Source organism: Trifolium pratense, linkage group LG1 (genome assembly GCF_020283565.1).
Source record: "Trifolium pratense cultivar HEN17-A07 linkage group LG1, ARS_RC_1.1, whole genome shotgun sequence".
Classification (NCBI taxonomy): domain Eukaryota; kingdom Viridiplantae; phylum Streptophyta; class Magnoliopsida; order Fabales; family Fabaceae; genus Trifolium; species Trifolium pratense.
Window position 1 is genome coordinate 36,974,790 of NC_060059.1, and position 15,591 is coordinate 36,990,380.

At 31.4% G+C, this 15,591-nt stretch overlaps 3 protein-coding genes and 1 pseudogene across 3 annotated transcripts; all 4 read left to right on the top strand.

Annotated features, from left to right (window-relative positions):
- The first annotated feature begins 885 nt into the window (after positions 1 to 885).
- On the top strand, positions 886 to 2,731 carry LOC123905457 (BURP domain protein RD22-like). The gene is made up of 3 exons (XM_045955063.1): positions 886 to 958; positions 1,079 to 1,190; positions 1,913 to 2,731. Exons 1-3 carry the CDS (start codon positions 920 to 922, stop codon positions 2,722 to 2,724), a joined length of 963 nt encoding a protein of 320 aa, XP_045811019.1. The 5' UTR covers positions 886 to 919; the 3' UTR covers positions 2,725 to 2,731.
- Positions 2,732 to 4,677: 1,946 nt separating this feature from the next.
- Positions 4,678 to 5,895, top strand: LOC123905476 (annotated as a pseudogene).
- A 3,865-nt stretch (positions 5,896 to 9,760) lies between these two features.
- Positions 9,761 to 12,702, top strand: LOC123893533 (BURP domain protein RD22-like). Its single transcript, XM_045943255.1, has 3 exons — positions 9,761 to 9,799; positions 9,924 to 10,032; positions 11,918 to 12,702. The coding sequence occupies exons 1-3, from the start codon at positions 9,761 to 9,763 to the stop codon at positions 12,700 to 12,702; spliced, it is 933 nt and encodes a 310-aa protein (XP_045799211.1).
- Positions 12,703 to 13,555: 853 nt separating this feature from the next.
- LOC123905485 (BURP domain protein RD22-like) lies at positions 13,556 to 15,458 on the top strand. The gene is made up of 3 exons (XM_045955109.1): positions 13,556 to 13,684; positions 13,814 to 13,922; positions 14,365 to 15,458. Exons 1-3 carry the CDS (start codon positions 13,646 to 13,648, stop codon positions 15,195 to 15,197), a joined length of 981 nt encoding a protein of 326 aa, XP_045811065.1. The 5' UTR covers positions 13,556 to 13,645; the 3' UTR covers positions 15,198 to 15,458.
- Positions 15,459 to 15,591: the final 133 nt, after the last annotated feature.

Genomic DNA, 15,591 nt, shown 5'->3' on the forward strand with positions numbered 1-15,591 from the left:
CTAGCATCAAGGAGTGAATAGACATCCAACTAAGTCGGGACATTTAAACGCTTTCATCGTATACATATAGCTCATAATAATATAAATAAAAATAGAAAAAAATATGTACATGGGGGACTAGACCTTACCCCCAAAAGAGACCAAAATAAACGTGGTACCAAATAAATAAAAAATCATCCCTACAAAAGGAGATCATAATGAGCTCTAGCTATCGGTTTGCGAACCCCCGTCCCATTTCATAGTGACCCGTGAGATGTGACACCTCTAGAACGAGTGTTATATGGCTGCCCTCCACTCCTAGCCAATTGTTTTATCTTCTTCCTTTGACTTTTACTAATAACAGTAGTGAAAGACTTTTCACATTTTTCCTTATCAGCCTAAGCTTGTTTGATCAATTGAAGATCTGCTCTTGCCACTTTGTCAAAGTATCATCCGGCAATATCATCACCTTTTGCGTTGTTTCAGGTATAGCTCGGCCAGAGTCAGTACTAAGCATTACCTTCTGTTGTGTCAACTTGTGTGTAGCGGGAATCATAGCAACAACAATAATCTTTTCAGCCATCTCCTTCTACTCTGCTGCAACACCATTAGGCAAGGACAACATCGGTGGATCGCTCACAACATGCACTTGTACAGGGCGAACTTCCATCTTTTTTTGGTTACTTATTTCTTTCTCTTTATTATAAATATGCTTTTCCAAAAAATAATTAAATATATTTTTTTATAGCTTGCACACCAATACAACTAAAATATCAAAAATAACTTCTTTTTTTTTTTTATAATCTTAGACTAAAGGGCTACATTATATAAGGCTGCATGCACCATTCTTTTTCACTCCATCTCAACTTCTCTATAGAGTATATTTTTTCATAAGACTAACATTTTCTTCTCTAGAGTCTCAACTTCACTAATCTAAAATATGGCGTTTCATCTCTTTCACATCATTACCTTTCTCATGGTAATGATAAGCTTCAACTCCAATATATATAACTCAATTACCACTTCAATTAATTTCTATCTTTGCTTGTAATATTAATATTGATTACTAATGTTAATAATATATTTTCAAATAATGTAGCTTGTGGTAGTGGGAACAAATGGTGCAATATTACCACCTCAACTTTATTGGAAGTCAGTCGTCCTTCCCAACACTCCAATGCCAAAAGCCATCACTAATCTCCTACACCCTGGTCAGTATCATACTCTAAATTTGATTTTACTTCCACATGTTTAATTTCTAGCTCTATCACTAAAATCGACTCAATCCATTATTTAACTTTGATCGGGTCAGGTAAAGAAATTGAGTAAAATTGACCCAACCCAATTCGCATACACTGATACACCCCTAGCTATACTCATTAAAATCAAATTGCTTTTACAAAAAGCTAATAAAACCCGTGTCAAATAATTTATATATTTTTTCTTTTTAGATTCTAATTAGATTTTTTCTAGTTACACATTTAAATTATGGCTTAACTACATATTTAATCTCTTACGTTTAAAAAGTATCAATTTGGTTTCAATTTGGTTTAAAAAGTATCAATTTGGTATCAATTAGGTTTCAATTTGATCTCTTACGTTTAAAAAGTATCAATTTGGTCCTCTACGTTTATTTTAGGTTTCAAGTTAGTCCTTTCCGTCAATTTTGTCACATGTGACAACCAATTTGCATATGTGGACTGACACGTGGCACTTGGACACACTGACATGTGTACTGTTCAACGTAAGGGACCGAATTGAAACCTAAAATAAACGTAAGGAACCAAATGTGTAGTTAAGTCTTAAATTATCTAGTTAGACCCAAAAAATGTTTAAGATTTAATCATAATGATGAAATTGTCCTGGTTAATGTTTAAGAACTATAATTATTACAGTATTCTAATTTACTTCAATTAACTATTTTTAACTGAAGTTGGATATTGGAGTGAAGGGAAAGCAACAGCAACTTGGGTGGATGCAAGCAAGTATGGTATAAATGTCCATGCTGTGCCTGAAGATAGTCCATTTAGTTACAAGTATGCTGCAACTGATACTCAATTGCATTATAACTCAAATGTAGCACTCTTCTTCTTGGAAAAGGATTTGTATTATGGTAAAAAATTCAACATGAAATTCACAAAAACAAATAATAATGGAGCAAAGTTCTTGCCTAAAGAGGTTGCTGATTCAATACCTTTTTCATCAAACAAAATGGAAAACATCCTTCATAAATTCTCCATCAAGAAAGGATCAAAGGAATCTGAAATTGTGAAAAACACAATCAATGAATGTGAAGAAAAGGGTATTAAAGGAGAGGAAAAGCTTTGTGTAACATCATTGGAATCAATGGTTGATTTTGCTACTTCGAAACTTGGGAGTAACAATGTTGAAGCTATTTCAACAGAAGTGGAAAAAGAAAGTAATGAGTTGCAAGAATATGTAATAGCAAAAGGAGTTAAGAAATTGGGAGACAATAACAAAAACAAACAACCTGTTGTGTGTCACATAGAAAATTATCCTTATGCAGTTTTTTACTGTCATAAAACAGATACAACTAAAGTTTATTATGTGCCTTTGGAAGGTGTTGTTGATGGAAACAGAGTTAAAGCTATTGTTGTTTGTCACACTGATACTTCAGAATGGAATCCTAAACATTTGGCTTTTCAAGTGCTTAAAGTTGAACCTGGAACTGTTCCAATTTGTCACTTCCTCCCACAGGATCATGTTGTTTGGTTTTCTAAGTGATTAAAACTGTGCCTATATATATATAGTTGTATGCTTGAATAATAAATAATTAACCACTATGATGGTTTTAAATAATAAAAGTTGCATTGTGTAAACAATGTTTAGTTATGATATATGGTTACTACTTACTATAGGTTTGTGTTTATTATATGGACAAATAGGTTTCTTGTGCCTATTATGTTTAATTAAGATTGTGTTATATATGTATGTTTTAAATGCAATACAATATGCAATAGAGTTGTTTTAATTTGATGAAATCTCATTGCATCATTAATTTCTTTTTCTTTTTTGTTTTTTATTTTTTCGGTTTTGGATCTTAGTCTTACACTTCCACTTTTGCTACTTTTTCTCACCAAACTTTGTATATATATAGAGCCGTATACTTCTTTTCTTCACTAGTGTGTGGGTCGATATATACTCTATTTTGTGCACTTGAGAGGCTATTAGGCATCATATATCCTATACTTTTGGTCGGTCCATTACATTTGCTTCTACCATCGTGAGATAAATTCAAATTGATCCAATCTAATCCAAATCATCATATTTTCAATAAACCTAAAAAACAATTTTTTACTTATAATAATAACCGGAAGAAGTATTATATAACGAAAGGAGAGTAATAATCTGTCAAGAGAATTATAGAAAATGTCAATTATCTTACGTAAACCATGCTTAAATGCAGTAACACTTAGTAAAATGCAGGACTCAAGTGTTACTCTATAGAAAATGTAAATTAATTTACGTAACCAATTAATTTGCGAAAAATGCAGAAACAATTAATTTACGTACACTCTATCCACTACTTATCTTTTTTATAAGTAAGTAGTGTCTCCTTATATATCTTGTTTATAGTACAGATCTGAATTTGACGCAGTCAAATATCTATGTAGTCATACAGTCAAGCGTTAAGAATTGTCTGATTAATATTAGTCAAATTCTAATTTTTTTTACCGTCTGATTTTAATGGATGGTTAAAAACTTAGATACTATATGACTGCACAATTCTACTGAATGCATGTAATTCATTTCAATTAAGTACAAACCGTCCAAATACTAATAGCAATTGATTTGCAATGTGACAGGGGGTTGTTGTGTCAATTATTTGGTAGTCAGCAAATAACCAATTAACTATATCTAAAGACTCCAAATGATATAAAAGACAAATTAAGAGTACGTAATGTTATATCATACCAATGAGAAGGGAAAGAATAACGCGAACACGTTATGAAACCGTAAATAAAAAATACGTAATAAGTTATTAGGTTTTGTCTAGTAATGAGGAGATTGATAGTATGTATGAGATCCTAACTTTGATCCTTAGTTCCATTCTAAATCGAAAAGGAAAACAAAATACCTTACGACTTGTTTTTGACAGAAATCAGGCTGGGTAGTGTTAATCGTGGTATTTCGTTTCGTAACATTAAGGATTACTCAAAAACAAAATTGTTTAATACTAATATTATAGGAGTACATTTTTTTTTATTTGATAAGCACTTATAGGAGTACATTGTTTTAGTTTGTATCTTTTATTACTTAAAAGCAGGCCTAGCTCACACTCGTGTGTCGAATTTAGTTATGCTCACGAGAACTAAATATATAAGCTTTAACCCATCAAATTATTTTGTTCGCTTTTGGTTTTTATTGGCATTATATAAATATCAATTCTTTGTAAAAATAAAATTCAAAAAATAATTATCCTTACAAACTGTAATATTGTAAAAGATTAAAAAAATTCTTAAAATTTAACAGAGACTAATAATTTTTCGTACACCTCACATATTCACTTTAAAAGTGGAATTCTATAGCCACTAAACTACTTAATTAAAAAAAAAAAAAAATCATAATCTTAGTGGACAGAATATATATATTAGGCTTGATGCACCTTTGTTTCTCATTCATCTCACTTCTCTAGAGTATACTTCTTCTCTAGAGTTTAAGCTTCACTGATCAAATATGGGGTTTCATCTCTTTCCTATCATTAATTTTCTCATGGTGATGTTCACTAATTTTCTCATTAATTTTGACCACTTTTTTTATCTTTAAATAGATGTGATATTATTGGTCTTTATTTTTGCTTGTAATATTAATATTGCTGACTAATGTTAATAATATATTTTGAAATAATGTAGCTTGTGGTAGTGGGAACAAATGGTGCAATATTACCACCTCAACTTTATTGGAAGTCCATCCTTCCCAACACTCCAATGCCTAAAGCCATCACTAATCTTCTACTCCCTGGTCAGTATATCATACTCTAAATTTGGTGTCTATTAATATACATGCAATGTTTAATTTGAAATGACTCACTCACTAATTAATACACATATTCTAATTTATTTGACTTTATACTATTTTTAACTGAAGCTGGATATTGGAGTGAAGGGAAAGCAACTTGGGTGGGTGCAAATGTGGATGTTGAAAATGATGGACGTTGTGGCACTCATTGCCTTAGTTTTTACAAGAATGTTGCAAGTGAGAGTCAATTGCATGATAAGTCAACTGTAGCACTTTTCTTCTTGGAAAATGATTTACATCATGGTAAAAAATTGAGCATGCAATTGATGTTAAAAACAACTTCAAATAATAATGGACCAAAATTTTTGCCTAAAAAGGTTGCCGATTCAATACCATTTTCATCAAACAAAATGGAAAACATCCTTAATAAATTATCCATCAAGAAAGGATCAAAGGAATCTGAAATTGTGAAAAAAACAATCAATGAGTGTGAAGAAAAGGGTATCAAAGGAGAGGAAAAACTTTGTGTAACATCATTAGAATCAATGGTTGATTTTGCTATTTCGAAACTCGGAAAAAATGTTGAAGTTGTTTCAACAGAAATGGAAAATGAAAGTAGTAGTGAGTTACATGAATATATATGTGATAGAAAAAGGAGTGAAGAGATTGGGAGATAAGAATCAAACTATGGTGTGTCACAATGAGAATTACCCTTATGCAGTTTTTTACTGTCACAAAATGCATGCAACAAATGCTTACTCTGTCCCTTTGGAAGGTGTTGATGGAAGCAAAGTTAAAGCTATTGCTGTTTGTCACACTGATACTTCAGAATGGAATCCTAAACATATTTCTCTTCAAGTGCTTAAAGTTGAACCTGGAACTGTTCCAGTTTGTCACTTCATCCCACATGGTCATGTTGTTTGGGTTTCAAAGTGATTGAAACAGTGTGATGCCTATTACATATATAGTTCATGTATGCTTGAATAATAATAACTAGTAACCACTATATTTAAATAATAAAATTTGCATTATGTATGCAATCTTTAATTAATTATGAATAATGGTTACTAGGTTTGTGATGCCAATTTACATTATGTATGCAATCTTTGTGGAATACAATATGCAAATAAGTTGTTTTAATTTGATGAATTGTTCGTTTGATTCTGCATCAAATAAATTCAAGTTTTGTACCCAAAAAAAAAAATATAATTCAAATCTGAGTTTGTCCATATGAAACGTGTTGTGAATTCGAATATCTTTGTTCAAATCAATGATAATAAAGAGTGCAGCAAAAATTCAATGACGATCAATACTAAACAATTAAAGTTCTAACAACTTAAATGCATGTACAAATCCGCCAAACAAATGACAAGATAATATGTTAACGTCTTTTGTATAACATATTATTTTCTGTATTTTTATAGAAATGGGCTGGTGGGGTATTTTTATAGTTGACTCCTGAACTTATATCATCATTTCGCATACCTTTTACTTTTGAAGTATTTTCAAATGTCTGCAAAAATGTCGAAATTATTAAGTCGGACGACATGACTAAAGTTCAAACCATGGCTCCCTCACTTATATGTGTCGGTTTATAATGATTTTATCATTTCATCTATCTAAAAAAAATTATGGTACAACAACCCCTTATTTCAAATGGTTTGAACCTCTCTTTCTACCCATTTTACCACTATTCCAATATAAAAGTTTCGCCCTATCGACCAGACACTCGATAGAAAATATCTCTTCCGAAAAGCATACGTCATTTCGAGATTTCTAAATAGTTCACACAATAGTTTGTCAAATTAATAACCACTCAAATCTATCTTTTCTACTCATGCACATGCCCGAGAAAGCCTCGAAAAACCTTAAAACACCACGAGGAGGCACCAGCTCCACACCCAATCACCGAAGAATACAATACCAAACTGGTGAGATTTGGTTACAAGAACCTAATAAGTGACAGTTGATTTAGGCCCTAATTCACATAGCACACACGTAGACGCACTAGCATCCCCAACGACGCCCCGCTGCCAAAGATTTTGACGAGTCGACAACCTATCATGTAAAAGTTGTTAAGAAAAGACAATTTTCAAAAGAATATTTTCACATTTATCTCCTTAATATATGCCTTTAGAATACAACGGTACATGATACCATTTTCCTTAGTTATCCTTAGTTAATTTACTTAACCATGCTTAAATGGAGTAACACTTAAAATGCAGTACTTAATAAGTCTTACTCTATGGAAAATGCCAATTAATTTACGTAAACAATTAATTTACGGAAAATGCAGTAACAAATAATTTACGTACACTCTATCCACTTAGTCAAAAAATAAAAAATAAAATAATTTACGTACACTCTATCCACTAAGTCAAAAAAAAAAAATTACGTACACTCCATCCACTACTTATCTTTTTTATAAGTAAGTAGTGTTTCCCTATAGTTCTTGTTTATAGTACACTCTCTCAGTAATAAATTAAATACTAATAGCAATTAATGTTGGAAATTTGACAGGCGATAGTTGTGTCAATTATTTGGTAGCTAGTCACTGGAAATCAAGCAAATAACCAATTAACTATATCTACAAACCATTCTTTAGTTCCTCTAATGATATAAAAGACAAAGAGTAATGCTAACTCACACCAATGAAAAGGGAAACTGTAAATAGAAAATACTTTTATCTTGTGTCCTAGCTAGTTTTACTCTTTATTATTGATAAAATAAAAGTTTGTTTATCAAAAACAAATTTATTTTTTTTGTTTTCAAACCTAGTTTAATCTGGTTCGGGGGTCAGTTCTGACATCAAGTAGTTTTAGCCCCTCCTGATCGCAATTACAAATTTTTTAGATTAAATATGTTTTCACTTTCTATAAATTACAAGTTTTAAACCATCAATGTTTCAAAAAAAAAATATATATATATTTAAAACATCAAATTATTTTGTTCGCATTAGTCCCTTTTTTGGGTTATTTATAGTCTTGTATACGAAAGTACTTATTTGCAATGTATTTCATCGGGAAGCTTTGCACATATAATATCATTCACTCAGAGAGAAATTCGCACAAACCCAAATAAAAATATTTGGGTATACACACAATTGAAAAAATTAAAATATAAAATAATTTTGTTACATCATTTCATTATTTTTTTATTAATTTTTTAAAAAAATTATGTGTGTGCCTAAACATATATCATTTAGACTTTTGCCTAAGTAAGAATACCTCTGAGCAAAAATACCTCTCATTCAAAACCATTGTTAAAGTATATTGTTGATAATCTTAAAGTTATTCGAACGGTACACTAGTACAAATATATTAGAACTTCAACATTTCTAATCTACTACAACACCAAGAGACTCTAAAAAACTATTGTCTAATATGACAAAGAGAACACTATAAATGATTACAAGTCATTCAGTGTGTTAGATCAGAATTATTATTGGTGATTACAACTCATTCAATGTAATAGTTCAAATATGGGTGCGGGGGGTCGGCTACGATTAGGTATTGTTCTTATGTGGCATGTTGTTGTGTGGTCTATCTGAATCTTCCGGAATGATATTATCTTTGTTGGTGGGTCTTCAACGATTGATAATCTTGTGGATAGGGTGAAACTCTCATCTTGGAAATGGTTTCTTAGTAAAAACCCTGATAGCCCCTGCTTTTTCTACGAGTGGGAGGTTCAACCTCGCTTGTGTTGGTCCAATAAAGCGAGTGAGGATGTGGTGCTTGGATGTTTCTGGCTCCTGGTGAGTGGTATCTCTTGGGGTGTCCGCTCTTAGTTTGCTTTTCTCATCCCCTCTTTTTGGTGGCTGCTTTGAGTGGTTTTGGTGGTTTGTTGCTCTCCGGAGCCCTTTTTGAGTGTTTTTTATGTATATTTCTATTTTACTTTTGAGTATTTCTTGTACTCTTGCTCTGTATTATAACTATTTTATTCGTTATATATATATATATATATATGTCATTAAAAAAATATACTATAGTTCAAATTTTAGTGCAAGTATTAATTTATAGTTTATTATGGATAATTTTAAGTCATTCATTATATGTAAAGAATTATTTTAAAATGTGATGTTTAATTTTATGATGATCAATTTTGGTTTTGTTTGACAAAATTAGTTAAATAGATTTTCATTTTCACAATATAAATAATTTTTTACATACGGCCTTACACACAAATACAACTAAAATATCACCCATATGAATCTTTTTTCATTTTCTTTAGTCTAAATAAGTGATTTTCACATAGATTAGATTTTTCTTTTGTATTTTTTGTGATTTCGTCGTCTCATTGTGATGTTGTTTGATTTTCCGTCTTTGTGCGATGTTCATTTGATTTCCCGTCTTTGTGGTGTTTGTTTGCTTTTTCGTCTTGTTGCGGTGTACGTTTGGTTGAATTGACCGATCAACTTAGGTCAACTATGATTCAGATAGTGACTAACTTCATCGATGATGCAGATCCGGAGACATAGTTATTCTGGTTACTTTGATTTTATCACATTATTTGTAGGCATAAGTATGTCGTTTATGTTATTAACATAGATGTTATATATGAGTTTGTTCGCAGGTCGTCCTTTTAATTTTTATCGGTATTGAATTTGTACTTGAATTTGATGTACTCTACCAATTTGAATAAATTAATATCTTTATTATTTTTTTTAATCAACATAAAAAAATCAAAAATAACTATTTTTGTATAATCTTAGACTAACGGGCCCTATATATAGGGCTGCATGCACCGATATTTTTCAAGCCATCATTTCTTCTCTAGAGTCTCAACTTCACTAATCCATAATATGGCGTTTCATCTCTTTCACGTCATTACTTTTCTCATGGTAATGATAAGCTTCAACTCCAATATATATATAACTCAATTACCACTTTAATTAATTTCTATCTTTGCTTTTAATATTAATATATTGATTACTAATGTCAATAATATATTCTCAAATAATGTAGCTTGTGGTAGTGGGAACAAATGGTGCAATGTTACCACCACAACTTTATTGGAAATCCATGCTTCCAAACACTCCAATGCCAAAAGCCATCACTAATCTTCTACTCCCTGGTCAGTATCATACTCTAAATGTCATTCAAATAAAAAAAATATCATACTCTAAAGTTGATGTCTAGTTATATACAGTTTTACTTCTATATTTTTTTTAGGAGAATGTTAACTTGTGCCCTTAAGGCACATGTTAAGGGAGCAAAAATAGAAATTATTAAATGCTAATTTGTGCATTTTGACTTTTGAAGCATTAAATTTCTTGTATCATTAAATGTTAAATTTCTATTTTGGTATATCTTAACATGTGCCCTAAGGGCACATGTTAACAAGACGCTTTTTTTTAAGCAAAGGAAACTTGCTAAACAAGCATGCCCCTAAAAATATTTAATTTCAAGCTCTATCACTAAAAGGTTTTTTTTTAAAAAGAGGCTAAAATATATGCATATATTAAAAAGAGAGGATAGAGTACAAGATGTAAAAAAATCCCCCAAAGAAATGTGTAAATGACTCATGTGTAAATATTTACACATGCATGCACTTCAACGCTAGGTTGAGAATTTCAGGAATACATAGAAAGCTAGGTTTTATAGGCTAATTGTATCATGACTTGATTCCACAAAATAAATATTTGTTAATGAAAACCAATTGATTCCGGTAAAATTAAGTGTAAATAAGTAACTTGGTATTTGAATTTTCATCCATCAATCAATTTTGTCTTTGAATTTATCGTAATATAATTGTTATGCACCAAGATACCTAAAACTAAGGTTATCAAAACCGGACCGGACCGGCCGGTCGGACTGTGAACCGGTCATGAAACAGTTCGGTTATGAGCAAAAACCGGATAGAAAACCAACCGGCAAAAAAACACATGAACCGGTTTTGAACCGGGTTGAACCGGCGAACCGGTCGGCACGGTCCAAGCGGTTTTGCAGATAATATATTTTTAAAAAAAAAAAAAAACAGGGCAAAACGACATCATTTTACCTTCTTTTTTTTTAAAATAAATCTGAAACAAAACAACACGTCGTAGGAATAGGAAAGGTTTGATTTTCATCGTATGAATTGATTTTTTTGAAGGCGGTATGTTGTCAATTGATGTTATGGTGTTATTTTTTGTTATTGAATTTAGTTTATTGTATAATTTCTAATTTGGTTTGAATTATAAATTTTATTTTATTTTGACTTGTGATATTTTATCTTTTAAATGTGTGAAATTGTGAAATATTGAGCAATTATTCATATATTTTTATTTATATATTAATTAAAATATATATTTAATTAAAAACGGTTCGACCCCGGTTGAACCCGGTCCGACCAATTGAACCTTGAATCGGTGGGCTCGCCGGTTCAATGATCGGTCCGATTCTGACAACCTTGCCTAAAACATACAATAATGTTATACATGACTTCTTAAACTTTTTTTCAAAAAATTATTAATTGGATTAATATAATTGAATTTACCCATTTCTAGTTGTGAAACTGTGAAATTAAAGGCAAAAACATAGGTAAAGAAAATGGTTAAATTCTAAAATGAGAAGAGAGAGAGACAACAAGGAAGAAGAAAATGAAAGGGAGAAAAAGAGAGATATGTGAAGAAATAGGAGAGAAAGACAAGTGGTTAGTTGTTGAAAATTTGAAATGAAATTAAGGATATTTTTGTCAATTTCATGTGTAACTACAAATATTTGTATGAAATGAACTTAGGGGTATTTTTGTCAATTCTGGTTGAAACTACAAATAGTTTAACTACAAATATTTTTTTTTGGTTGATTACGAAATGACAAAGCTATTAAAAACTCACACACACCAAGTGGAGTGACCGGAGTTCGAACACCGGTCTTGAAATCCGACACTATCAATTTCGGCATTTCTGCTAGTTTAACTACAAATATTAATACACATATTCTAATTTATTTCACTTAACTATTTTTAACTGAAGCAGGACAATGGAATGAAGGGAAATCAACTTGGGTGGATGCAAATATGGATATTGGAAATAATAGAGCATGTCCATTTTGTTTTTATAGGTATGCTGCAACTGATACTCAATTGCATGATAAGTCAAATGTAGCACTCTTCTTCTTGGAAAATGATTTGCACTATGGTAAAAAATTGAACTTACAATTCCCAAAAATAACCTCAAATAATAATGGACCAAAATTCTTGACTAAAGAGGTTGCTGATTCAATACCATTTTCATCAAACAAAATGGAAAACATTCTTGATAAATTATCCATCAAGAAAGGATCAAAGGAATATGAAATTGTGAAAAAAACAATCAATGAGTGTGAAGAAAAGGGTATCAAAGGAGAGGAAAAACTTTGTGTAACATCATTAGAATCAATGGTTGATTTTGCTACCTCGAGACTCGGAAACAATGTTGAAGCTATTACAACAGAAGTGGAAAAAGAAAGTAATGAGTGGCAACAATATGTAATAGCAAAAGGAGTGAAGAAATCGGGAGATAAGAACAAAACTATGGTCTGTCACAAAGAGAATTACCCTTATGCAGTTTTTTACTGTCATAAAACCGATACAATTAATGTTTACTCTGTGCCTTTGGAAGGTGTTGATGGAAACAGAGTTAAAGCTGTTGCTGTTTGTCACACTGATACTTCAGAATGGAATCCTAAACATATTTCTTTTCAAGTGCTTAAAGTTGAACCTGGAACTGTTCCAGTTTGTCACTTCCTCCCACATGATCATGTTGTTTGGGTTGCCAAGTGATTGAAAGAGTGTGATGCCTATTACATATATAGTTCATGTATGCTTGAATAAATAACCAGTAACCACTATATATATATAATAAAATTTGCATTATGTATGCAATGTTTAATTATGAATAATGGTTACTGGGTTTGTATGGATGGACAATTGTGTCTATTATGTTTAATTAAAATTGTGTTATGTATGTTCTAAATGGAATACATTATGCAAATAAGTTGTTTTAATTTGATGAATTGTTCGTTTGATTTTGCGTCAAATAATTTTAAATTCGAGTTTGCCCTTATGAAATGTGTTGTGAATTCGAATCTCTTTCTTCAAATTAATAATAATAGAGTGGATCAAAAATTCAATGGCAACCAATACTATGCGCGGTTAAAGTTCTAACAACTTAAATGCGTGTATAAGTCCGCCAACCAAATGACAAGAAAATAGTAAAGAGAAATCAAACATACAAGAGACTAGTCTTTACAATTTCAAGAATCAAAATAAACGTTTGCACTTCAAACACTTTTTTGCATATAAAAGTGAATTATTTTACTTTTATAATTGCTTTTACTCTATTTTTTTACTTGGTTAACTTTTTCATTTTTCTCATGACACTCTTTACTGTTACCGACAGCAAAAATAACTCTCATGTCACTCTTTAGCATCTACAACCATATATTTAACCAAACTTTACATTTGCCAAATTATGAACAATTCTCCTACCAATCATGCCACATATGTAGTTGAGCCAGGGGAAGTTGAATTAATAAGTTGGTTGATACTTTGTGATATATCTATCTTTTAATAATTACATGCAAATATTCACACTACTATTACTATATAAAGACTGCATGCACCTTTGTTTTTCATATTCCATCTCAAATTCTCTTGATCATTGATAGTCTTATTTCATAAGACTATCATTTTTACTTTAGAATTTCAGCTTCATTGATCCAATATGGAGTTTCCTCTATTTCACATTGTTACTTTTCTCGTGGTGAGCTTCAACTCCAAAACACACAACCAATTTTATTTCTTCATATAGTTGTGATTTTCTAGGTCTCTATTTTTGCTTGTAAAAATATTAAATTATTTACTAATGTTAATAATATATTTACAAATGTAGCTTGTGGTAGTGGCAACTAATGGTGCAACGGTACCACCTCAACTTTATTGGAAATCCATGCTTCCCAACTCTCCAATGCCAAAAGCCATCACTAATCTCCTACACCCTGGTCAGTATCATACTCTAAATTTGATTTCTATATAATATATATCTGCCAAACTCTCATGCTCATTTTATATATAGAATTTTACTTCCATATTTAAAATACTGAAATTTAGGATTTATTTCATGTACATTGTCAATGTAAAAAAAAAATTACACTGCCAATCGATCGTAATCGTTGGATCATTAAAATTATTAACTTTAATTATACTACTTCAAAAATTACTCATAAGATTGAGTGTGATTTGTTGATAGTAAAAACAATCACATTGACCGTGTATCAAAATTAAATTCTTATTTTTATGAAATAATATTCGTCATTCAGACCCGTGATGTATTTCAAATGTGAACATAGGACTAACTTTAAAAAAAAAAAATTGTTTATGGATCAATGTAAATATAACTACTACATATATTTTAATATATTTCAATTTACCCTTTATATGAAGCTGGATATTGGAGTGAAGAGAAAGGAACATGGGTGGATGTAGGCAAGGGTGGTGTAGATGTTGGAGTCAGAAAGGGTTACTATGAAGGAGGTGGCACTGATGTGAATGTTGGAGTTGGACGTTCTCCATTTCTTTACAATTATGCTGCAAGTGAGACTCAATTATTACATGATAAACAAAATGTAGCACTTTTCTTCTTGGAAAAGGACTTGCATCATGGAACAAAAATGAACTTGCAATTCACTAAGACCACTTCAAATGCAGCCGCGTTCTTGCCTCGTCAAGTTGCTAATTCCATGCCTTTTTCGTCAAACAAGGTGGAATATATACTCAACAAGTTAAACATCAAGAAAGGGTCAAAGGGTGCTCAGATTGTGAAGAACACCATCAGTGAGTGTGAAGAACACAGCATCGAAGGAGAAGAAAAGAGTTGTGTAACTTCATTAGAGTCTATGGTTGACTTCACTATTTCTAAGCTTGGGAAAAATGTTGAGGCTGTTTCAACTGAAGTGAACAAAGAAAGTGAGTTACAACAATATATAATAGCACAAGGAGTGAAGAAGTTGGGTGAGAAGAACAAAGCTGTTGTGTGCCATAAAGAGAATTACCCTTATGCAGTTTTTTACTGTCACAATACAGAGAAAACTAAAGCTTACTCTGTACCTTTGGTGGGTGCTGATGGAAGCAGAGTTAATGCTATTGCTGTTTGTCACACTGATACATCAAAATGGAACCCAAAGCATTTGGCATTTCAAGTCCTTAAAGTTAAACCTGGGACTGTTCCAGTTTGCCATCTCCTACCTGAGGATCATGTTGTTTGGATTTCCAAGTAGAAATAAACAAACCTGATTGGTGACATCCAAGAATAGTTATGCAGTTTAAATATCATAAAGTGAACTGTGAAACTGATTATAGTATTTTACTACCCTTTTGTTTTACTTTCACAGTTTTAGATATGCTATATATTTGCTATGATGTATTATTACAAGTGTGCTATTTGTTTTTCTTTTACAGCTTTAGCTATGCTTATCTACTATGATGTATTACATGTGTGCTAATTTATGATATATTGAAGCTTTTTAATTGGGTGAAAATCAGTCTCAAGATTCAGATTAACTTATAATATTTCCACTTCTTCATTATAGATGAGTTTATTTCATACTAAACGATCTCATCTCCAGATGTCAGGCTATCCCCCCCCCCCCCCCCCCCACAACAAAACAACCC